Genomic DNA, 23,094 nt, shown 5'->3' on the forward strand with positions numbered 1-23,094 from the left:
AAGCACTCGAAGAGGGAAAGTAGCCACGTTTCCAGCCGGGACAACGTTGATTTGTCTGTTTGAAACAGGGTTGTGCTAGCTAGCACAAGTGTTGCTGCTACGGGAAGCTATCGTTAGCCTCATAGCATAATTGCCCAAGTCATTTTTTTTTTTTTTTTTTTTAAGGGCCAAATTGTGATATCTGCCTCACTTTCCCAATGTGTTTTTTTCTTGTTTTCCGAAAACGTTCAATTATGACTTAGGCAACTATGCTATTAGGCTAACGATATGTGAGCAGAAGTTTATTTCTGTGTGGAATGGAAATGGATATTTAAAAAAAAAATAAAAATAAAAAAAACAATCCGCTGAGGAGGCTTGGAGTAGAGAAACGATCTCTTGTGTCTCAACCGTGTATTCCTGTTTAAACAGCGGACATAAAATCCATGAAGAGGATCTGATAGTGAGACCTGTGACACCAGCAATGTGTGAAGAATGGCCAGGATTGAATAAACACTGGGAGGAAGAGAGAGAGAGAGGCAGAGACTGCTGCAAGAGAGGGAGGGAGGATGGAGGAGGAGGTGGGAGGGGCTTGGAGGGATAGAGAGAGGGAGGTCTCAGTGGAAGCAGCAGCAGATAGATGCTGCTTTCAGCTGAGAGGAATATCTGTGGAGACCAATGCCCACATTGATCTGGAGCCGGTGCAGAAGCAGCAGGTCGGAGGGACAGCAGGAGTTGAGACCGAGGTGAGAACACTTCTCCTTCTTGAAGGAGGAGGAGGGGTGGGGGGGACTCAACAGGGCAAAGACTCCACCCGGATTTTATTTTATTTTTTTAATGACGCTTGTGACGATTCCTCAGTCGTGGTGGTTCAGTCAACGCGTTGCCGAGCGTTAAGGATATTTCCCGAGTATTTAACGTGAGAGGTGGGACATTAAGCCTTGGAGGGGGTTCGGTTTAAGCTTCTAGGCTCTTGGAAATCAATTAAAGGAGGGTGACAGCAAGAGAAGAGGAGCTGCAATCAGGACATGTTGCGCATTCTTAAGGAGGCAAAAGCCAGTTCTCATTCCTGCTGCGAGCGTGCCCGCGGTCTTGAGTCCTCACAGCGCTCTCTGACCATGCGACCCGAAGCCAGACTGGAGTTTCTGTTGTTGAGGAAGTTTAGTGTTGGTCTGGCTGTTCATCTGGTCACTGCACACAGATCTGATGCAAGAGAAGCAGCTTGGATGTTTGGCATTTGAGAGCAAGTGTCACCCAGTCAGAGTGATGCAAAGGCTGATCAATCATTTCTACCCGTCTGCCTGTCTGTCTGTCTGTCTATATATCTTTCTTATGGCTCACAAAGTTCACGGGACAATGCTGTTAGATGTGTTTGTTGTTGTGACTGAGTTTGTGATTGGTGGAGAGGACGAACTAGCAGGAAGTTTAGACTCTGTACGTCCAGGATGTCAAACTCAAACACACAGTGGGGCCAACATCTCAAACTTGCAACATTAATGTTTATTGAAACAAATCTTCCTCCAGATAGAACAGAGAACCTTTTATACATGGAGCCAGTCACTGGGTGGACTCTTGATCCAGACCAGTGGAGGCTCAGCCAACACTGTAATGTGTTGTGGTAATAACAGAAAAGAATCCAGCTGCTGCTGGTTTAAGCTGTGTTGGTGACACCCAGAGTGACACCCTGACCCCTTATTCCCAGTTCATTGATTTATGAATTTAATGAAGCAAAGTTGTTCTTTTGAAAGTGGTTCAGAATAGTTGGCAAAGCAGCAAAATGTTGAAGAAATCGATTCAAAGACTCCTTGCTGAGAAGAGATGCCGCTGCTCCATTCAGAAGCAAACTGGAATTTAACAACGGCCATTTTTTTCTGTTTTGTTATTTTTCTTTGCTATATTCAATCTTGGTCTGGTCTCCATCGATGCTCTCTGGTCTTGATAAGGTCTGGGTGGTTGGTGCCGTCTGGACTACAGCACTACTGTAACACTACAAGTCACTCCCCAAGTAGCTTTTTGTTGGCCAACTCATCCAAACTGTTGGGACTTTGTCCATGCAGTGGATGAGATTAACGCAGCACACGTCTTTGGGCCTCAGTCAGTGACGCTGCAGTGGAGCCCAGCCTGTTGGCAAGCCAAGGGCCGGAGCTCTGCACCAGGGAGGGCTCAGCTCAGTCACTGCTGGCGCCAAGCACACGTCTGACCCAGAGAAAGTCAGCAGCACGTGTCCTTCAGGGATCAGTCGTCCCAAACTTCAGCGACTGGGAGCTGCGTTTCCACGACGGATTTGCGGCAAATAGAAGCAATATTACTAAAAAAAAAATTCGACAAAGTACAATCGCAATTTGCAGGAGTTTCCGTTGAGTGGTGTGAAGCGCAGGAGCCGTAATTTATCGGTAAAATCTTGCAGGACGAGAACCGACGAGAATGACGTTAGCTGTTGTTTGTTTACATTTGTTTGCTGTCCAGAATGGTCGTTGTATTTTTCTCCTGTGAAAAAATATTCCGTCTCCTCCTCCGTCCAATCATAACGCGCCATTTTTCACTGGTCAGTCAACTGGTCACGTGACCCCGTACGTCACATCCGCTGACGTGTCAATGCCAGGAAAGTGTTTCCATGCCACTTTGGTGATATTCCTCCATATGGATCCGCCTGGAAAAACCTCCTGATGAGAGCATCAGAACCTTTGAGCCTTGTTGGAGAGGTTCTTCCGGGTTCCGCCGTGCCATATTTCACATTTAGGTTTTGTGCAATTCCTAGGAGAGCCAGGTTCTCGTGGAACCGCAGCTGGTGCTGGTGCTGCTCTGAAAGTTGCCTTCTGTTGTGGAGCCTGACGGCACCAGGAGTCTGACATCTTCTTTCTTTTTCTTTTTTTTCCATCATACCAAATCCTCCATAGCCCATAGAAGAACTGAGGAACATAGTTACATGCCTCGGAGTCGTCGGCGTGACTGTAAACAAGCGCGTAACCCGGAAAGTGGCAGGGCCCACGTGAAACCCTCAGATCACGAGGCCGCACCACCAGCCGGCCAGGCAGGCAGGAAGGAAGGAATGATGATGCAAGCGCTCCGCTACCTGAGGCAGCGAGTCGCGGGGTGAATGCGAAAAGTCCCAGCTGCATCAGCGGCGTTCCCAGACGGCTTGGCGTGTTTTAAGATGTGAAAATGAATGAGGACATTTTACAGCATTTTACAGAAATCACTGCTGAATCGTTCGCTAAATATTTAATTTTAGGATTGTATTGGACTGTTTCTGGGTCGACACGGTGGCGCAGTGGTCAGCGCTGCCGCCTCACGGCAAGAAGGTCGTGGGTTCGATTCCTGGCCTGGGACCTTCCTGTGTGGAGTCTGCATGTTCTCCCTGTGTCTGCTGGGTTCTCTCCAGGTTCTCCCTGTGTGTGCTGGCTTCTCTCTGGGTTCTCTTCGGGTTCTCCCTGTGTCTGCTGGCTTCTCTCCAGGTTCTCCCTGTGTGTGCTGGCTTCTCTCTGGGTTCTCCCTGTGTCTGCTGGGTTCTCTCCAGGTTCTCCCTGTGTGTGCTGGCTTCTCTCTGGGTTCTCTTCGGGTTCTCCCTGTGTCTGCTGGCTTCTCTCCGGGTTCTCCCTGCGTCTGCGTGGCTTCTCTCCGGGTTCTCCGGCTTCCTCCCACACTCCAGAAACATGCATGTGAGGTCATGTGATGAACTGGCGACTTGTCCAGGGTGCCACCCTGCCTTCACTCTATGACAGCTGGGACAGTCTCCAGCAGACCCCCGTGACCCTGAGCTCAGGAAGAAGTGGGTATAGAAGATGGATGGAAGGATGGATTGTTTCTAAAAACGAATTTGCATATCAAAAAAAAGTTTCCATCTTATCACATTTTCAGAAATCTATTGTTTCCATTTCTTTTTACCTGCAAACCAACTCAAGTATTTACTGTCATGTTGAAGCTAACTCACTGAAATGCACATTATTTCAAGTGGATCAAAGAGTGAATTGAAGTAAGAAATAAGGAATAACTTACGGTTGCTGTTTAAAGCAGATTGACAAGGAGAAGGTGAGAAGTCACTGATGACTTAGACTCACTAATGTATATATTAACTGAGAATACAGTAGTTTAGGTCAATTACATGTGTCCGTGTGGTCAGCCACTGTCAGAGGTCCACAGAACGCAGCGGCAGCTGGGCGAGGACGCCGTCAATACGGCCACTCTAAGTCTAAAGAAAAACAATCATGAATAAGTAAAGCAGAGTTTCACCAGAAATCAATATTTTATTATGGAGGGCGTGATGGTGATGGATGGCAGTAAATGAAAATATTCCAGCGGCGGCGGCAGCAGTGTGTGGTGTTCTGCAAGTGGGGCAGCCACTTTGTTCCAGCTCAGTGGAAGATTGATGACTGCTGCGTTCAGGGACCTGCACCTCCTCCAGTCTCCTGTTCTGCCTTCAGGAGGCGCCGCCCTCTCGTCTCTTCTTCTGCTCACTCGCTTTATCGACGGCAATGAATATTAATAAAAGCGCCGTCGATTTGTGGTGCCAAAAATTTCAATATTTCAAGATGGAATTGGTGCATGCACATTTAGCGACAGGTGTAATTATTAGGCCCACTGCCTGCGTATGGATGGGAAAATACAAGCTAATGGTGATATGTTGATGCGCAGTGTTGCAGTAAATTAAAAAGTGACCTCTTTATCTTGTCGACATGACAATGTTCTGATATTTCCCCGCTTTTGTACTCCACCATATCAGTATCTAAGCAAGAATGAAGCAATCCATATTGTTAGTATAATAGCATCATTGCCTAAGTCATCTTTTGTCATCAAATTGTGATATCTGAAAGAAAATACCAGTGTGCTTGCTTAAAAATGTTTTTTTTCTTGTTTTTCGAAACCGTTCAAATCTGACTTAGGCGACTATGCTAGTAGGCTAACGATATGAGAAATAATAATAATAATTAAAAAAAAACACTTACATTCACATTTCAAGTATTCTACCAACCGCTATATGGCAAAATACCATCGGCCTTGGCGAGAGAAATGTTCTATTTTGATGAACATTATGAACTAACTAGTAATGTAAGAATACCTGTTTGGTTTCGCTCAGCTATTTATTTTAGCTCATGTCAAACTGGAAGTTGTTTAGTTTGTGTTTATGTTGTTGTTTTTGAGTGAAAAGTACATTTTGTTTGTTCCACTGTTATTGCATATGACCGACCTGGATAAATGGACCTTTGACTAGGGCTGCACGATTATGGCCAAAATGATCATCACGATTATTTTAGTCAATATTAAAATCACGGTTATTAATCACGACTATTCATCGGGGGTGCTGCTGGTTGGAAATTGCGCTAACGTCCCGGCATTTTTTTCGTTAACGGGGAGGGGGGGGCAGCACGCTATAGCTATCGCGCTACGCTAACTTGGCGAAGTTATGTGCCGACAAAGTTTCGTTGCGGGGGGCGGGGGGGGGGTGTACTGTCTGCTTCCGACACAGCCTCTCTCTCTCTCTCTCTCTAATCATTTGAGGCTGCCGCTTATGCTGCGGCACTTCCTGCCGCTGCTGCAGGATTTACTCTATTTCGGCAGCTTAATGAAATCTTAACCTTGCGTTCGCCCCCTGGTGGTTGGATGACTGAAAGTGCTTGATTTGACTTGTACGGTAGCCGGCTTTTTAAACGTTAATATCGGCGACGATTAGCTTTGCTTAATTTAATCGTGGCAGCAAATATCGTGATTAAAATTCGATTAATTGTGAAGCCCTACCTTTGACTCAGAAAAAAATGTCTCCAGCTGTCTCAGGTTTGAAGTGTGTGTGTGCTCCCGACTCTCAGGATTGAGATCCAGGCTCATTGAAGGCCACTCCATTTTAGCGGATTATCACATTTTATTACTATGCAACAAAAAAACAACAGCAACACCTGTGTTCACCAGTAACATCATCATCCTTGAACTCCCCTTGTTGGGAACTACAGTGTAGTCGTAGAACACATGATCGTTCATGAAGACTTGCAGGACGCTGCTGATCTTAGCAGACCGGCTCCTCACTGCAGAACGTTCGAGCAGTGCAGCTGTACGTAGAGTTGCAGTCAAGACGGCACCAACCGAAACCAAGACATTATCACCAACACAGAGTAAACCGGCAGCAGCTGGATTCTTTGCCGTTATTATCGTTATTATATTTTAACAATTTTGTGTTGGAGGCCCAGTGACAGCGGTCACATTGGTGAGATCCAGCACCACTGTTGGTGAGATCCAGCACCACTGGAGCTCTCAGTATTTGCAGTGTGTTTCATGCTATTCGCAGGGGCTTTTTCTGAACTGGTGGTATCCGCCCACCAAAGAGCAGTGAACGAACACATAGAACAGCATGAAATATTCATTAAAAATATAATGAATACGGAGTTAATGAAAGATTGTCCTATTTGTTACTTCTCATAGACCCCCGTGCATCTTGTTGTGTACATGTACACACAGTACTTTCCTCCACTGTCCTGCATCTTGGGTCAGAAGTGGTAAAATGTTGCTGGTTGGGGCCGTTGAGCCTGAATGGCTGCGACGCTGTCGGCCTCTTTAAAGATCACTGCTGTGGAAGTGGGCCAGGCTCGCCCCACTAATGCAACGCTAGGCTCTCACACAAACACAAACACTGTTTAGTGCGTACCGAAGTTCAGACAGGTACACTTTCCAAACAAAATAATACAAAAGAGACAAGGATTCTATTGGGTTAGAGAAGATCCAGTTGCAGAAAAAAGAAAATAATTGCTGACTAGGCGTTACAACTCTGTCGACTGACAAACTTGTCTGTTGTTATTTTGAGAAATAATGTGGAAAAAGTGTTTCCATGACACTTGCATGGCGATATACCTCTCGGTGTTGTCAAAAATATTGATGTATCGATTAAACATCGATAATGAAAACTAAAAACGGTTCAATTTGACTTTACCGCTGTGTCGATATATCGATACTCAACGTGCACCGCCGCCAACACACGCACACAAACACTCAGAGTGCGCCCTCCCCGCGAGGCGGGAGTGGATGGACGAGTCTTCCATCACCCCGAGAATTGCAATTCTCGGGGTGATGGAAACGCAGCTATCGAAGACAGAAGAAGTCTTAATAAAAAACATATGATAAAACACTCACTCACACACACACAAATTCCCATTAAGATTAATAGCAATAGTCGTAGTTTTCTGCATGCAGTGGAGTGAAACTCAGTGCTGCAGTCTGACAGTCTCAGGCTGTTGAGCTCAAGAAAACCAGTCACATCATGAACAAACCAAGCAACTCAAATGTGATTGTATTGGTCCGTAGTGAAGAACGTGTGCAACACACGTCTTGTGTTTGTGGAGACACAGTTCTAAAGGTGGACCAGGACCAAACCCTTGCCACGCGTGCTAGTTTTTCCTTTCTAAGTCAAAAGAAAAGAAAGTAAAAAGCTTTCAGCAAGAGTAGAAAAAGTAAAGCGTGACTCTAAATACAAGCTGACAAGGACACAGACGGTGGGAGCAAAGCCAAGAGACAAAGGCCCGGCTAAGTAATGAGTTGTTCAGCCTAATGAACAATCACATGCAGCCAAGAACATGTGGGCAGATGTACAAAAATCCTTTGGCTTTCTGAGGAGAAGAAACGTGTAGCTAGAGCAGGAGCTCCACTGTGCCTTCAAACTAGCGTTGCTGCTTACTTGGTTTCTTTCTCACTCTCTGATGTGTCAGGTGTGACTACAGATGAAAACTAGTGACTAGAGCCATGTTTGGCTTGCAGTGTTAGTAGATCACCTGCAACGCGAGCAGTCTATTGGCGCTCCTGCAGTTTAATGCTCCTTATTTCAGCTGGTAGTCAATCAGGCCCACAGTGTTAAATATTACATTGATTATCGTGATGGCTCGAGAGCACTAACGTCAGCATGCATGTTCTCCATGTTAGGCCTTGAAGTACTCCTACAGGCTTCCGTGCTGGCTGGCTGCGTGCTGCTGTCCAGCCTCACACACTTGCACTTGGGCCTCACCAGAACTTCCCTCCCGCAAGGCTTTGCACCAGCTCTTGTTTGAGGGAGCAGTGGTCCGTGAAGTCCTGCTCATGTGATGTGGAGAAGGACAGCGGAGCGCTGAAATGTCCTGGGGACTTGCGGGTGCTGCATGTCTCTGACTTCAAAGTGTTGCAAAAATGAACTAGTTCTTAATAAATGAGCGACAAAAGATAAGATGCAAGCTGTTGAGATGCATTTTATGGAAATAAACGTCAACCTTCTTTATGGTTTGTCATGTGCAAAATCTCAATTACCATAATGTTTTTTTTTTTTGTGTTTCCCCAACAAAATTTAAAATGATCCTCTCTTGATTTTGGTCACTGTTGTTGTGATGTGTTCCAAATTGCTACTCAATGGGAACCACGAGGGAATATAGACTAAAAGTAACAACCATGCAACCATGGAAATGCTCTTTCATAAATTAATGATGATTTGAATCCTTTTGATTTCTTTGGCCTTGGGTTGTTTTATGTGAACGCAGTGGCAAGTATGAGCATAGGATAATTGTGTCAGTCTAATGTAAAAATACAAGGTCAACATTTGTAAATTGTATAATATATTTTTCTCAAAATTCTCTTCACTTATATTTGTTGTGTTTCCTTTTTTTCCTGCAGGTGTCTCAACCAGGGATGAGACCCACAGAGAAGAACTGAAGTCCTAACCCAGGATAACACTCATCCAAACTTCATTGGCTTTTGCAAAACAAAGTGAACAAGGTCATCAAGGTCATCAAGGACAGACAAAAGTCTTGGTTTTATTTCATGGTCCTGGATACTGAATCTCACCTTTTTTTCAATGTTCGCCTCCAACGCAAACCCAGATTCTGCTATTAATTTTTCACGTGTTTCCTGTAACGACTCCACTCCCTGATGAAAACAAGGGACTATGTCACCGTGTTTCTGGTGGGCTTCTGCTTTCTGGTGGACTTCAGCTTCCAAATCCCCTCTTCAGCAGCTCGGCTTGAGAGTCAAAGCACAGCTGGAATAATGGCAGCCAGGGGAGTTCCACTGGTGACGCCACCTTCTGGTGTCGGGACCCTGTGGAGAGGCAGGAGGACGTTCAGGAGACACGGCAGGTCAAGGACGCAGCGCAGGAAAAGAGGATGGGTGTGGAACCAATTCTTTGTCCTGGAGGAGCACATGGGCCCCGACCCACAGTATGTTGGAAAGGTAAGGGGATCATTTTGACGTATGCTGGTGTATACCAGTGTTCACCAGTGTTTACCAGTGTTTACCAGTTCCTAGACTGGGTCTGGATCTGGCAAACACCTCAACGTATGGGAGGGAAGGAGCACGGCCAGTGGACTCGTCAACTTCTGTCCTGCAACAGCAGAGCAAACGCTCTGGAAGCGCTGGCAGGAGTTATCAACATCTCCACTCACTGTTGGGTGAGGTAGCATAAACAGGTTTTCTAGATCCTCTCACAAGTGTGGACCATTTAATCAGTCTCAAGTCTTCCCTTTCACAAGGAGCAGCCAGATCAGGAGGTCCACCAGTAAGCCTTAAGCCAATAAGTCTTTGTTGTTCACACACAGCTGCGTTTTCTCAGCCCAGTGTCGGACTTCTCGCAGCAGAGAGCAGGTTCCTGGATTCAGATGATTGAGGTGCATTGAGACACCAGACCGGGGCCAGAGTCAGTGGTCCCACGCAGGGAGAAAAACCACCCACGGCGTTGGTAGCTTGCAGACCTCAACGTCTCCCAAGTTCAATTCCATTTTGATCACTTCAATAAAAATATTCCGTCTCCTCCTCCGTCCAATCATAACGCGCCATTTCCACTGGTCAGTGAACTGGTCACGTGGCCTCGTACGCCACGTCCGCTGACGTGTCAATGCCAAAAAAGTGTTTCCATGACACTGTTGTGACAAAGTTTATCTGCTTCCATCACAGGTTTTTTTGGCCATATTTAGGTTTGGAGCAATCCTGGGGGTGATGGAGATGCAGCGATACAGACGGGAGGGGGTGGGGTGCTGGGGTGCTGGGGTGGAGTGTGAGGGCTAGCTAGCCCTTCAGAGTGAGAATGTTCAGGAACCACACTCCACACGGACTGGTTTGAGAAACCCTGTCTGTGAGGAAAGACAGCTGGGATTGGGCCATAATACCGTTTACATGCCCCCACCCCCCCATCAGGTTCTGACAGACTCAAGTTCTAAAGTTGTTTAAATCCTTGAACTGGCAGCAGTAAATCCCTCAGCTTTTGTTTGCCAAGATTCCATGCATTTGTCTCTCAGGCAGCTTTGCATTGTGTGTTGTTGAGTCCACTAATCTTCTCAAGGGGAAACCTTCTGAACGTGCAGCGTTCCCCGGTATCACGCCGCGTCACTTCAGAACGGTCCTTTCTAATTAAAAGAAAATCCATTTTATGTAGCATATGTAGCAAGTAAAATGAACTACGTTAATGTGGGTGTTTTCTAAGAAGCTTTATGGTTACAGAGAAAAGTTTTTTTTTTTTAGTATTTAATAGTGAAACGCAGCTGATGGAGGCATCTGTAGAAGATCAGAGGAAAGCAGAGACGGTGGGAAATGTTCCAGAGCAGAGGTTTCATGGAAGTGCAGTGAAAAGCAGAGCGAGACACAGACACGCAGGGAAAAAGACACTCGGCTTGAAGAATCCATCTGAGGCGCCCGACAGTCTGCCTGACGTAGTTCCAAAGAATCTGGTCCCTGTTTAAACATTGAAGCCATTTCAGAATCAACGTCACAGACACACACACACACACACACACACTTGCGTGGACACACCCTTGCATGGCCACACGGGGCAGGATGTGCCCACTCCTCCTGATTAATGTGCCGCTGGTGCTAAGAGCAGCGCTGCGGCTTGATTATCGCAGGAGGGGGCCGGACTCGGGCGGGGGGGGGGCAAAGACACTCCAGTGACCTTCTTCAAGTGGAGGCTTTAAGCACTAAAACCTTGGGTTCAATCTGTAGTTGGCAGGTTTAGAGGATTAAGTTGCCTCTGTTGAACTGCTGCTGCCTCACACTTCATCATTTCTTTCACACTACTGGGCAAATTAATCAATCAATCAATCTTTATATACAGATTCTCTCTGTGCACTATAGTGATAATTGAATACCCTTTGTGTACACAGGAAAATAATGTAGCTTTTTTTTTAATGTAAATAAAAGATAATGGGAAATGACCTGTTGCACTCTGTTAGAGCACTGTGCAAAAATACTTGGAATGTTTTATCATGTGGTGTTGGTTTGAGACTGTGTTGTATGTATATTGGCTGGTATTGGTTGGTGTAGTGTGCGTGCAGTCATTAGCAAATAAACTGAATAGAAAGACAGGAAATCATCAGAAAAACATCAATCATTACAACCAGTGACTCTTGCAAAATAACCCAGTGTAATGACTGGAAGAATGGTATCTAGTCAGTGTGCTTGGGCTCTTCAGTTGTAGAATACCAAGAAAGAAGATTTTTTTTTTATACTGACTTATGAATTTATAAACAATGAAATGTGGCAGAATGGTGAAGGCTTTAAGTTTAATGTAAAGTTAATGCAATAAAAAGGCCAGAAAAAGTGTGTTGGATTATATCATTGTTTAAACATCTTGTTGTGGTTTTTTAATGTGTCTATTTTACCCACCAAGACCTAAAGATCTCATGCAGAAGATGCTTTTCTTCTTCCAACTGACTCACAGTGTTCTTGGACTGTGTCTGCCTCCTGCTGCAGCTTCACACAGACGTGGACCATGGAGACAATGCAGTCAAGTACACACTGTCAGGAGAAGGAGCCGGCTCCATCTTCACCATTGATCCACTGACTGGAGACATTCACGCACTGGTGGCGCTGGACAGGTCGGTGATCACTGCTATTCACAAACACTTGGTAGCAGAAGAGAAACTGGTACGAAAGAACTTTTGAAAATGTGATACATTGTGTCACCAGTCTCATGTACAATGCAACCATGTCTGAAAAGTGTGTTAAAATTCACCCTGCAATTACAATTTTAGAGACATATTTTCACACAAATGAATGAAGGTGTTGTGTTTTGTGCTGTATAACTGTGTCAGCGTCAGTGAAATGTTAACTGGGTTAGAGTTGGGGTAACCCTGACCCACTGGAACTGAGGAGCTGGGTCACCCTGAGGAACAGGGTGAGGAGCTTAGGGTGAGGAGCCCAGGGTGAGGAGCTGGGACACCCAGGAGGAGTTTGGACTAAAGCCGCTGCTCCTCCACATGGAGAGAAGCCAGCTGAGGAGGCTCTGGCCTCCTGAGGAGCCCAGGGTGAGGATCTCAGGGTGAGGAGCTGAGAGTGAGGAGCTGGTTCACTCTGAGGGACAGGGTGAGGATCTCAGGGTGAGGAGGTGAGGGTGAGGAGCTGAGAGTGAGGAGCTGGTTTACTCTGAGGGACAGGGTGAGGAGCTGAGGGTGAGGATCTCACGGTGAGGATCTCAGGGTGAGGAGCTGAGAGTGAGGAGCTGGTTCACTCTGAGGGACAGGGTGAGGATCTCAGGGTGAGGAGCTGAGGGTGAGGAGCTGAGAGTGAGGAGCTGGTTTACTCTGAGGGACAGGGTGAGGAGCTGAGGGTGAGGATCTCAGGGTGAGGATCTCAGGGTGACGAGCTGAGGGTGAGGAGCTGAGAGTGAGGAGCTGGTTCACTCTGAGGGACAGGGTGAGGATCTCAGGGTGAGGAGCTGAGGGTGAGGAGCTGGTTCACTCTGAGGGACAGGGTGAGGATCTCAGGGTGAGGAGCTGAGAGTGAGGAGCTGGTTTACTCTGAGGGACAGGGTGAGGAGCCCAGGGTGAGGGGCCCAGGGTGAGGAGGCCAGGGTGAGGAGCTGAGAGTGAGGAGCTGGTTTACTCTGAGGGACAGGGTGAAGAGCTGAGGGTGAGGAGCCCAGGTTGAGGAGCCCAGGTTGAGGAGCCCAGGGTGAGGAGCCCAGGGTGAGGAGCCCAGGGTGAGGAGCCCAGGGTGAGGAGCCCAGGGTGAGGAGCCCAGGGTGAGGAGGCCAGGGTGAGGAGGCCAGGGTGAGGAGCCTTTCAAGTGTTTGCAACGTTTGCCTGCTTTCCAGAGAGGAGAAGTCCTACTACACTCTGAGGGCCCAGGCTGTGGATGCACTGACAGGCGTCCCTCTGGAACCAGAGTCTGAGTTCATCATCAAGGTGCAGGACATCAACGACAATGCGCCGCGGTTTCGTGACGGCCCTTACAGCGCCAGCGTGCCTGAGATGTCTCCCTCAGGTGAGGACGAAAGATGGAGAGACAGACATCCCTTTTTCTTTCCTTCCTTCTTTCTTTCTTTCTCTCTTTCTCTCTTTCTTTCTTTCTTTCTTTCTTTCTTTTAAACATTAGATAGTGCTTTTTTTTTTTTTTAATATGAATGCTGTGAATAGTGTTGTAGTCAAGACGAAACCAACCCAGACCAAGACCTTATCAACACTAGAGAGCATCCAGACCGAGACCAGACCAGACCAAGGCTTTATATGTCAAAGAAAAATCACAGCAAAACAGATAAAATGACCAGAATTGTTTTCTTCAACATTTTGCTGCTTTGCATCTATTTTCAACCATTTTCAAAAGAACAACTTTCCTTCATAAAATTCATAAATCAATGAACCAGGAATGAGGGGTCAGGGTGTCACTCTGGGTGTCACCACCAGAGCGTAAAACAGCAGCAGCTGGATTCTTTTCTCTTATTATCGTGTTATTACAGTGTTGGCTGAGTCTCCACTGGTCTGGATCAGAAACCCCCCAGTCCATCCAGTCCCAGACCCAGACCAGACCCAGTAAAAAGGCCTCACAGACCAAGTGGTCTGGAGACCAGGACCAACCTCCAGAACTACAACACTAGTTGGCCAAACTCTTGACAATGGGGTCCAGATCAGATCATGTCAGCACACCTGGGGTCCAACTGCTTCAGCATAGACTTCAACACCTGAGAGTGACTGTTGTACTTTGTCAAAAAAATATTTAGATAAATTGCTTTTACTTTGTGAAAAACTGTCATGGAGACGCAGCTGCAGTTTGCGAACCAGCTTCATGACGTAGACTCCACACAATGTGCTTTAGTTGTATCGGCCCTGATTCTATCAATTGTCTTTCAGTTTTACGCTCTAAAAATCAGGCGTGTGGAGCCACTCACTTCTTTAGTTTGACTTTGTGGCCTCAGTTGTTGCCGCACCGGCAGTCACACACACACTCACACACCCGCTAACACACAGTCGGCTAAGCTAGAATTAGCGGCCCATCTGTCTGCTACATTCCATTACTCAGAGGTAATTTAACAGTCAAGGTCTTTAGGCTTTAAGCTGTTAATGCCTGAGCTGAGGTCTAAAGTGCTCTGCCAGGACGCAGGGCTGCGCTGCGCCTCTGCTGCGCTGACATATGGCAAGAAAACATACGGGAGATTACATTTGATTATAAGCGGCACAGGAGGCCGTATGAACAAAGGCATGCAGCAGTCGTGTCTTTGTGGGAAGTGGTGAAAAGATGTGCGGAGGAGCAGACGGAGGGGACCGTCCTCCTTCTTCCCACTGAGTCGGCTTCCAGTTGAAGCTTCACACTGAGCCACTGGCTCAGGTCACCTGGTCGGGACCATCAAGGTTTTATCACCTTCTAGGCTTGGAGAACTTTCATCACTCCAGCAAAAGATGCCATCGATATTGGAGAGGTATAATGGTTGGGTTTGAATCGGCTAATCAATAACATTTCTGTTCTCCGGGTTTGTTGTTTTATTTGAATAAAATATTTCAAACTAAAGCTCTTCTAGTATCTTTAACGCCGTCGTACTTTATAATTCAAAGCAAGTTTCGCATGCCAAATATCAACTCAGTAATATTTTATGGATGGTGAACTTACTGTCTCACTGATGATGATGATGATGATGATGATGATGATGATGATGATGATGTCATCGACCAATCGACGGGCGGCTCAGAGAGATGTTTTCCTTCTTCTGGACTCACTTGACTTTCCTTCTTTTGTTTTTTCAGGAACCTTTGTGACACAAGTAACTGCGACGGATGCAGATGATCCCACATATGGGAATAGTGCCCGCATTGTGTACAGCATCCTTCATGGCCAGCCTTATTTCTCTGTGGACCCCAAGACCGGTATGTGACACGCAGGTCCAGACAGAGTGAGAAAACTGGACGCTGGAAGACGAGATGTCCTTCACACCGGCTGATACCTGAAATTCATTCATTAATACGCATTTTAGGCCAAAGCACATTTTGATTCATTTGGAACAATGTTGGTGTCATTATTTGGGATATAAAATGATTGAACATCATCCCAGTTAAAACTCCATTAAATGAGTGCGAGGGTGAGAGTGTGTGGTAGCTCGCAGAACCAAGACATCCAGGCCGGCCACTGCAGCTAACAGGCACACCATTGTAGCTCAGAGTCAGTCACTTCACAAAGAGCTCATCGATAAAAACCTGCTGTGCTGGTGGTGTGGCTCTCATGAATCTTACAAAGTCCTGGAGGACCGGCTCCTGGTTTCTGGAGCAGGTCCTCCCTCCAGGGGGCGCTCATCAGCTTTGACCAGTTGGGGTGAAAAGGAATGTTCAAAAAAAAAACTGTGTGTGTGTGTGTGTGTGTGTGTGTGTGTGTGTGTGTGTGTGTGTGTGTGTGTGTGTGTGTGTGTGTGTGTGTGTGTGTGTGTGTGTGTGTGTGTGTGTGGTTCCAGCTATAATGTAGACTTTGACCAGACCTGAAAGAGTTCTTGTGTCCCAGGCGTGATTAAAACGGCTTTGGCCAACATGGATCGTGAAATGAAGGGCGAGTACCAGGTTCTCCTGCAAGCCAAGGACATGGGAGGTCAGCTGGGGGGGCTGACTTCCATCACCGACGTCAACATCACCCTCAGCGACGTCAACGACAACCCGCCCCGCTTTGCCAAGAGTAAGGAAGCCGCGTCGGGTCTTTGACCGTGTCGTCTGGAAAGACGAGAAGATTCCAACCAGTGGTCTTTCTCCTCCTTCTCCTCCTGAAGGTATCTTCCACCTGCGGGTCCCTGAGTCGGCCCCCATTGGCTCGGAAGTGGGTGGGATTCTTGCCAATGACCCGGACGCCGGCAGCAATGCAGAAGTGCATTACGCCATCGTACCTGGAGAGGAGGGCAGCCTGTTTGATGTCATTCCTGCAGACCAGAGCCAGCAGGGAGTCGTCATTTTGAAAACAGTACGTTTTAACAGCAGCGTGTCACTGGATTAGCACAACATCCATCGTCTACCGAGGAGGAGTGGGAACCAATTCAAGAATAAAGTGGAAATTTCGGGAATAAAATTGAAATTTTTGCAATTAATGTCAACGTGAAGTCAAAATGTGGAGAATAAAGTGGAAAGGTTCCAAGTGGAGAACTCCCACTTTCACCAGTTTGCTGATGACTGGCTGAACCTGGTGGGATCCACCTGTTTACTGCAGTTTACTGCTAACTGTTGCTAACTGGCTGCATCCACCAGCCATCCAGGCTACTCGCCAACTTCCACTTTATTTCAGTGACCTTTATTCACAAAATTTAATCTTTTTTTTATGTTGATTTTATTCACAAAATTTTGACTTTATTGACAAAATTTCGACTTCATTCACAAAATGTTGTCTTTTTTATGCCGATTTTTTTCACAAAATTTGGACTTTATTCACGAAATTTCAACTTAAAACTGGAAATGAAAGGAACTACAACTTAAAGGGTCCAGATGGTTCTGTTATATCAGATGAATGAATATAACTACAGGAGACTGCTGAAAAACAAGCGTTCTCTGTCTAGAATGGAAGAAACGGGAAAGGAAAGCCTCGCTACAGTATCCACCTGATTCATTCCCAACCTCTGTTTTTGTTCCTGTTTCCTGCAGATGCTTGACTATGAGACCAAAAAGTCCTACACCTTTAAAGTGGAGGTGTCCAATGCACTGGCAGACCCTCGGTTCCTGCACCTGGGGCCCTTCAAGGACTCTGCGACGGTCAAAGTCAATGTCCTGGACGTGGACGAGCCTCCCGTCTTCACTAAGCCCTCCTACTTCCTGGACGTATATGAGGACACACCTCCAGGAACCATCATTGGCTCTGTGACCGCTCACGACTTGGACGCCAGCAGCAGTGCTGTCAGGTAATTCATCGGGCGGCGATGCGCAGTGATGAGGAGCCGTGACGCTGGCGTTGCTTGCGTACAGGAAGCAGAGAGAGATTGCGTCAGACATTTCTATTGAAGCAGTCACACACGTGCATTGTGCTGATTTGATTTGATCCTTCGCCGCCAGTGTGAGTCAGCTGGAAGGTGCAGCTCCACCGTGTTGGGAGGAGTCACCTGACTGCTCTGGTCTGTGCAGGTATTCCTTGGAGTGGCTCGTGGACTCTGACAACTGCTTTGACATCGACACGGTGGAGGGAACCATCTCGACTAATGACTATGTTGACCGAGAGACGGCCCTGCAGCACAACATCACCGTGCTGGCGACTAAAGTCAGTGAGTATTCTACAGGAAGGAAGAACATCTCTGGAGGGATCATCCAAGTCTGATGGCCCTCAGCCCCTCTGCAATGTCTGTATTCAGTCAATGCATCGCTGTGTTGACTGATGAATTACTGTCACCCTGCAGACATCTTGTATTGATCCCCATCCAAGCATTTGCATCAAAGTCATCACATTTGTGAGACTTCACAGAACACATGCACAGTTACTGACAAAGTTACTTTTGTGTGAAAAATTGTCTCTCACCTTTCATCCTGCAGATGCTTAACAAGGTACTTTTTCCCTGAATGGTGATTGGTCACATTTAGTAACGTCTGCTTCACGCCTTCTACCATACAAAGTGTGTGTGTGTGTGTGTGTGTGTGTGTGTGTGTGTGTGTGTGTGTGTGTGTGAGATTTTTGCGGCTGTTTTTTCACTCCCATTTTTATGTGTCTCCTGCCCCCTCACGCGCCTCACCAGTATCTGTCGCCATCTAGTGGCTGCACCACATACTGCATGGCAGCGCATGAAGGTTGCAGTTTGGCCTTGGCTGTACCAGGCCACCTCAGATATTCAGTCACGTGCTAAATCAATGATGAATGCAATACTGACTGGATGAAAGAGCCTCTGTGGTTCTGCTCTGTTCACGTGATGGTACCACTGGACCTGATGTTTTGCTGTCACCGTGCGGTCAGGTGGTTTTGTGGCTGAGTGCTCCGTCCTGATTGGCTGCTGCTGTCTTTCACAGACAACCCCCTGCTGTGCAGCAGAGTGTCAGTGAGCATCAACGTCCTGGATGTGAATGAGTTTGCTCCAGAGTTGACCTCCCCGCCCGACATCTTCGTCTGCGAGAACTCCAGGGCTGGACAAGTAAAGAGCGCTTCTGTTCACAGAGCACCGAGACGCCTCGTGCTGAGGCACAAGACGCAGCGGCCTCACTTTTATTCTCACTTCGCTTCTCACTTTTCTTCCTTTCTTTCCTTTTATGTCAACTGATAAATATTGTAATCAACGCAAACTGTGTTTTAGGAGCTGTCACTGTTGATTTGTTTATTTATTTCAAACATGTAAGGAAGGAAAGAAAATGAAAGAGGACACGAAACCAAAACACACAAAGAAAATTAAAAAATAAATAAATAAAAAAATTAAAAAATAAAAATACAACACCAGTGAAATATACAAGAGAATAATAATCATGTTGGCAAAGGGGTAGGAGGAAGTATAAACTTATATATACCTACCGCTAGACTCAAATAAAAATACAAACTTATGAACTAAATGAAGTTTATACAACTAGATGACAAAAAAACAACTCCAAAAGGTCTCAATAATTATAATATCGTGCAAGAATTCATCTGGAAGAACACAGGAGCAATAATATAAGTCTATATGCATGTACATAGTAATAATAATAATAATGAATCAGTTTACAATATTATTGTACCTACAGAATATTATCTTTTTATACTTTATCTTAAATAGTCCCAGTTTAGGCTTTCTCTGACGTCCAAGCCCAACCTGTTCCGTAATTTAACACCAGCGATTGAAATACAAAAACCTCTGTTGTCAACCCAACGAGCCAACAGGCTGCGAGAGAACCAGGTCTCTTCACCACGCAGTGTTCCTTCCTGTCCACCAGGTGATCCAGACCATCAGTGCAGTGGACAAGGACCTTCCACCTGTCACTCAGAGGTTCTTCTTCAAGTCACCCAAAGACCTTCGCAACAGAAACTTCACCATTCGGGATTTTGGGAGTGAGTGTGAAGAGTGGAGAGGATGAGACGGGGAAAAAGAATGTGTACAATGCCCAGTGAATTTTTGTCACCAAAGAAAAGGAGAAATAATGTTCTGCAGCGACAATCTGCAGCTCCTACACATTGATATAGTTGGTTCTTCAGCTGTCATTTTGTTTAATGGATGGATGCGTGGATGGATGCATGGATGCATGCATGGGTGGATGGATGAATGTATGGATGATGGATGCATGGATGGATGGATGGATGGATGGATGCGTGGATGGATGGATGATGGATGGATGGATGGATGTATGTATGGATGATGGATGGATGGATGGATGCATGGATGGATGCATGGATGGATGCATGGATGGATGCATGGATGGATCTACACTCTTCAGAAAAAACAGAGGAACATCTATTAATGCTGATATATTAGTTACAAAACTATCCTCCATAATGTGATGGAAATACAAATGTCCACCATGCAGAGTGATGAAATAAAGACAACCCAAGAATAAAAGTGACAAAATGATGCAGCAGTCTGGTCCACTTTGCCAAAATGTCATTGTACCAACTGAAAAATGACATTCTGCTGTTTGTTTGTTTGTTTGTGTGGCCTCCCAGCCGTCTGGTTTAAAAGTGTCCCTTAATTTTTTTTGAGCAGTGTATTTGAAAGTTATTTTCTATCCCGTCTAATTTCCATCTAATTATCAACGTCTTGATTTGCAGACAACACTGCGGGCATCGTGACCCGGCGCTCAGGCTTCCAGCAGCGCCTGCAGGATGTCTACCTGCTCCCTGTGGTGGTTGAGGACAGTGGCTACCCAGCTCAGAGCAGCACCAGCACCCTCCAAGTGCGAGTGTGTTCCTGTGGGGCCGCAGGCTCCTTACTGACCTGCTCCGCCGAGGCCGTCATGCTGCCCGTGGGCCTGAGCACCGGCGCCCTCTTGGCTGTCCTGCTGTGTGCGGCTCTGCTCATAGGTAATAAGACAAATCACAACAGAAATGACCAGAATCCTCTTTAAATTCCAGTTTGCTTCTAACTGGAGCAGCAGCGTCTCTTCTCAGCAAGGTGTCTGTTAATCATTAACAACTATTTTCATGCAGGGTGTCACTCTGGCGGTCACCAACAGAGTGTAAAACACCAGCAGCTGGTTATTACCGTGTTATTACAGTGTTGGCTTAGTCTCCACTGGTCTGGATCAGAAACCCCCAGTCCATCCAGTCCCAGACTGAGGCCAGAACCAGTAAAAATGCCTCCAAGTCTCCCTGGAGCCCAGGACCAAGCTCCAGGACTGCAACAGTAGTCCTGAGGCCACCGAGCTCCAGTCAGACACAGAGACTCTGCGGGGGTTAAAGGTCGGCAGCCTCAGACAGAAGGCTCCAGTCAGTCAGAACTGCTCGTCAGGAGATGCAGGCTCAGACAGTTTATCAGTGATGTGATGACGCAGCAGGTCTGGCAGAGTAAAGCAGATGCACCAGATTGACTAATCTGGCTGACAGGGTGGGCTGCCATGCTGCTGAGTGAGGAGGAGGAGGCAGGTGTTGGGTCGGTTGGGGGGTGGGGGGGGAATACGGAAGAGAATAAGGGCCACAAGAAGAGAAAAAAACATGAAGTTTTTTTTTTCCAAGTTTCCATTTCAAAAATAAAATTGAAATTTCAAGATTAAAGTCGAAATTTTGTTATTAAAGTAAAATTTCGAAAACTAAATTTGAAATTTTTCGAGAATAAAAAGTTACAAATTTGAGACTTAAGTCCATATTTCATTCTTAAAGTGGAAATTTCAAGAGTAAAGTTGAAATTTTGTGAATAAAATCAAATGAAATGAAGTTGAAATTCCAGGATTAAGGTCAAAAGGCTTTGTGCACAATTCTAGTGGACTACTTCCGTTTTTTTGCCCGTTTCCTGTTTATTTCGTCTCTATTCATGAAATGTCAACTAAACTTGAAATGGAAACTTTAAAAAAAAAAAATCTCTTCCTGTTATATACTCTTCCTTCTTCTGGCCCTCATCCCTTTTTTGTTAAAAAAAAAAAAAAAAACTCATCCTGGTAATCAGGCATTTGTGTGCCTGCCTGCCTGCCTGTCTGTCTGTCTGTCTGTCTACCTGCCTGTCTGCCTGCCTGCTGGCCCGTCAGTGAAGGATCAGAGCCTCCTGGGGGGCCTTAGCAGAGAGGGAGCAGAAAGAGGACACAGAAAGGAGGTGAAGAAGAAAAGAGGGCATGGAGGCGGGGCAAAAAGCACATAGACCATAATGTGTGTTCCTCACGCTTGACTTGCATTGGCCCACATGTCAGCAGGGCAATATAGCACTTAGCTGAGGAGGAGAGTGACTGACACAGCGCCTGCTTCCACCTGACGTGGCTCGACCAATAGCAGAGTGAGACCCAGTCGGCTGGACAATGCAGTACGTGCGTGATGGTTGTTCTCGCTGTGCTCTCCAGTGGTGGCCGCGCTGTTGGTGGGCCAGAGGAGGAGGAAGGGGAAGGAGGCTCTGATGACCTCCAGGGAGGACGTGCGGGACAACGTCATCCACTACGACGACGAGGGCGGCGGCGAGGCCGACACGCACGCCTTCGACATGGGCACGCTGCGCCACTCGCACGCCAAGCACGCCGCCAGCAGCGCCCCCCGCGGGACGGAGAAGGGCGGCTACGGTGAGGGCGTCCTGCTGCACCTCAGCAGTCGCGGCAGCGACGTCAAGTCGCCCGACATCCACTGTCAGACCGCCAGCCTGGTGGCCGGCACCAAGGTCGCTGCCGGCACCAAGGTCACCGAGCAGCCCTCCTCCTGCGGCCGAGTGAGTGAAGGAGACGCCGCCATGATCCGGGAGTTCATCCAGCAGCGCCTGCAGCAGAGCCAGCAGGGCTTGGCCACGCTGCCCTACGACTCGCTGGCCACCTACGCCTACGAGGGCGACGGCTCGCCGGCCGGCTCCCTCAGCTCCATCGAGGAGGCGTGGCTCTTCGACGACGCGGGCGACTTCAGCTCCCTGGGCGACTGGGGGCAACCCTTCAAAACTCTGGCCAGTATCCTGGAGCGAAACCCGCCCGCCTTGACGGAGGAGAGCTGAAGGAGCTCTGGGGGCCGTGTGCAAAGAGCCGAGCTCCCTGGAGGAAGAGAGGCGGCACTGCCAGAGGTAGAAGTGTGTGCTAGCCGCTGGGAACGGAGGGTCCTGCTGCAGCTCAGCTCACTGAAGTAAACTTGATAGCGCCTCAAAGTGCCTGGGGTACTATGTGTGTTCACATCAATATGAATTTGTTACATTTAATAAAGATGTTTTCAGCTAGCGTGTGGATGACTCGGCTTTATCGCGACCTTGCAGCCCCTCTCTGTCGCTCAGCGTTCAACACCGTGATGGACACTCTCATTAGAAGTAGCATTGATTGAAAACACGCTGGACCAAAGTGTAGGGTAGTGGAACAGTAGTAGTGGACTCAGTCTTCAACACGTGGTTCAACAGCCAGCGTGCCGCTCCAGACCTTCAGACTTTCTGACAATAATCTGTGGACGTCCACAGAGTTCAAGGTACAGCGTGGGAAATTCTGCCACCTAGAGCTCAGATTTTAGATGGCAGCATTCATTTGTCTCACGCTCCCTATCAAGCTCGTCAGTGAGTGGACAATGTCCTGGACACAACACTTATGACACATGTTGCCATCTAAAATCTGAGCTCTAGATGGCAGAGTTTTACACACTGTACCTTGGGCTCTCTGGATTCAGTCCCTGGAAATCAGCAGTGTAGGTCTTTCAATCGCTGCATCACTTTGTTGGCCTCCATCCATTCCTTCCCCTGCGTGTCAAATTAATCTTCTTCTTCTTCTTCTTCTTTGCGGCGGCGGCTGTGATGGAAAGTAGGTGCTGCTGATTAGCATGGCACGACAAATCACCAACACGTAGGCCAGGTGACCTTCACTCCATCGTACCTTCATCTCACCGCCACTAGGAACATCAGTGAGGCTGGCGAGATAGGCTCAC

General features: G+C 47.1%; 1 protein-coding gene across 1 annotated transcript; it reads left to right on the forward strand.

Annotated features, from left to right (window-relative positions):
* The first annotated feature begins 631 nt into the window (after positions 1-631).
* On the forward strand, positions 632-22,262 carry LOC142881320 (cadherin-12-like). Its single transcript, XM_076015531.1, has 13 exons — positions 632-722; positions 8,590-9,144; positions 11,656-11,780; positions 12,998-13,167; positions 14,919-15,038; positions 15,664-15,831; positions 15,923-16,110; positions 16,782-17,035; positions 17,256-17,392; positions 18,126-18,247; positions 19,017-19,131; positions 19,846-20,097; positions 21,561-22,262. Exons 2-13 carry the CDS (start codon positions 8,845-8,847, stop codon positions 22,187-22,189), a joined length of 2,580 nt encoding a protein of 859 aa, XP_075871646.1. The 5' UTR covers positions 632-722; positions 8,590-8,844; the 3' UTR covers positions 22,190-22,262.
* Positions 22,263-23,094: the final 832 nt, after the last annotated feature.

This window comes from Nelusetta ayraudi, unplaced genomic scaffold (assembly GCF_046127955.1).
Source record: "Nelusetta ayraudi isolate G7.1 ecotype Tasmania unplaced genomic scaffold, CSIRO-AGI_Nayr_v1 ptg000190l, whole genome shotgun sequence".
NCBI classification, from domain to species: Eukaryota; Metazoa; Chordata; class Actinopteri; order Tetraodontiformes; family Monacanthidae; genus Nelusetta; species Nelusetta ayraudi.